Genomic DNA, 2,023 nt, shown 5'->3' on the forward strand with positions numbered 1-2,023 from the left:
CATTGTCGGGATGGACGGAAGTCACCTTAAGTTTGACATGTGATTTACATTATAGTGAGGTCATCATATGACAGGGGCCTAAGCTAGGATGCTAAACAAAAACTGTAATATTAAACCAATCACTTTTGTTGTTTTTACTCTCCTTTTCATTGGCTGTGATGAAAGAACTGTAAAAACAGAAATACACACTGTGTTTAGAATTAAATGTCAGAAGAAAGTTTTTTTTTCTTTGAGTGTGAAACATTTTGGATCCAACTTCTGCAGGAACAGCATCCCACCGACCACAACGCTGAGAAATTTCCACGACAAGCTGAAAGAAGCCACTGGGAAGTGTTTTGTGGATGTAGCTTTCTGGGGAGGTGTGGTTCCTGGAAATCAGGTACAAAAGGCTAAGTTGAATAAAATTAACTTTTTTTTTTCTTGTGCTAGAAGTTGACCAAACAATTCATGTCTTCTTCCAGCATGAACTTCATCCCATGATTAAGGCCGGGGTGGCAGGCTTCAAATGTTTCCTTATTCATAGCGGTGTTGATGAGTTCCCTCATGTGTCTGACTTTGATCTCCACACAGCCATGAGGCAGCTGCAAGGAACAGGAAGTGTCCTGCTGGTAACTTTTTCACCGTTACGTCGTTCACAGCTTTAACCCTCAAGTGATTTTACAAACGCAAATAACCAAACTCACTAAATTTATCATACATATGGCATGAGAGACTGTTGACCAACACTAGGAGGCACAGTCACATCACACTTGTTCATTGGCTCACAGTTTGTTTAAGGCTTGATTTTAAACTTTTAATGTCTGTTTTTAAAGCTATTCATGGTATTGCACCTTATTTGTGTGATCTTTTACAAGCACATTGTCCAGTTAAAGCTCTTTGGCCTGCTGACCAACATCTTTTGGAAGTCTCTAGACTAGATCAAAGTCCAAACAGTGGGGTGATCATTAATACGCTGTAGCTGGTCCAAAATTATGGCATTCATTAGCATACGATCAATAACCTATTGTTGTTCAAAGCTAAGCTGAAGGCACCTTTGATTAGAACTGCTTTTAGCACACAGTAGTTCACTGTTATTCTTCTACCAGTGTTGTTGGTTTTTATTCTTTATTTTTTTATTACTGAACTAATGTAAAGTACTTCGGTTCAGTAAGTCACTGTTATAAAGTGCTTTATAAACAAAATTTGATTGATTCATTGATCGATTGATTGACGAGAGGCATTGACATCAGATTGTGCATTATTTGAGTTACTCCCATTTTCCTTATGTACAGCAATCTGACAGACTTTTTTCAAATGTCTTGTTTTCAAAAACTCAGCTTCTAATTTATTTTATGTCTCACAGCCTGTAGAACATAAATAAAACGAATAAATAAACTTAAATAATCATCTCCCTACCTGCTCTGCCATTGAAAATAGGTAGAAATAAGTTCTCCCTGTCCTCCCTCCCTGTTCCTCTTCGCTGCTTGATGTGTCTCAAGTTTTGGAACAGCATCACAGTCAGATTATGGACTTATATCGTCATCTCTTGGTTCTGACACATCTCCAACATTTTCAGCATCACTTTGAACATCAAGCGTTCATCTCAGAGCATCCAGGTCATTCAGCCAATGATTTGCTAGAATCAGAAAACTTTAGTTTTTAAAAGCTGAACATCACAATAAAATCTAATTCTAAAATCTATAACAAAATTAGACAATTGCTTACATAAATGCCACACCAGTTGGAAGATCCTTGTAAAAAAATGATGACTAATTGTAGGAATCACTGTTTAGATAATAAATATTGTACAATACATTTTGGGTTAATAAATGATGTCACTCGGTCACTTGATTAATAAACATCCGGTCTAAGCTGTGCTGTGAACTAAAGTTTGTGTTTTTGTCTCCTCTAGTTTCATGCAGAAATAGATGTTCACCCAACAGCAGAGGAGATTGGTGGTAACAGTTTACACAATTCTTTGTTTCTTTCAAATATTATGGTTAGAAATATATAAATACGTATATATATATATTATGTGTGTGTG

At 36.5% G+C, this 2,023-nt stretch overlaps 1 protein-coding gene across 1 annotated transcript in view; it reads left to right on the forward strand.

Annotated features, from left to right (window-relative positions):
- zgc:103559 overlaps positions 1 to 2,023 on the forward strand; it is a 9,907-nt gene that overhangs the window by 2,596 nt on the left and 5,288 nt on the right. Inside the window, exons 3-5 of the mRNA XM_014011044.1 lie at positions 265 to 379; positions 462 to 608; positions 1,892 to 1,937. Of these exons, the coding sequence (XP_013866498.1) occupies positions 265 to 379; positions 462 to 608; positions 1,892 to 1,937 (308 nt within the window). The remainder of the gene's footprint in view (positions 1 to 264; positions 380 to 461; positions 609 to 1,891; positions 1,938 to 2,023) is intronic.

This window comes from Austrofundulus limnaeus, unplaced genomic scaffold (assembly GCF_001266775.1).
Source record: "Austrofundulus limnaeus strain Quisiro unplaced genomic scaffold, Austrofundulus_limnaeus-1.0 Scaffold76, whole genome shotgun sequence".
Taxonomy (NCBI): Eukaryota; Metazoa; Chordata; class Actinopteri; order Cyprinodontiformes; family Rivulidae; genus Austrofundulus; species Austrofundulus limnaeus.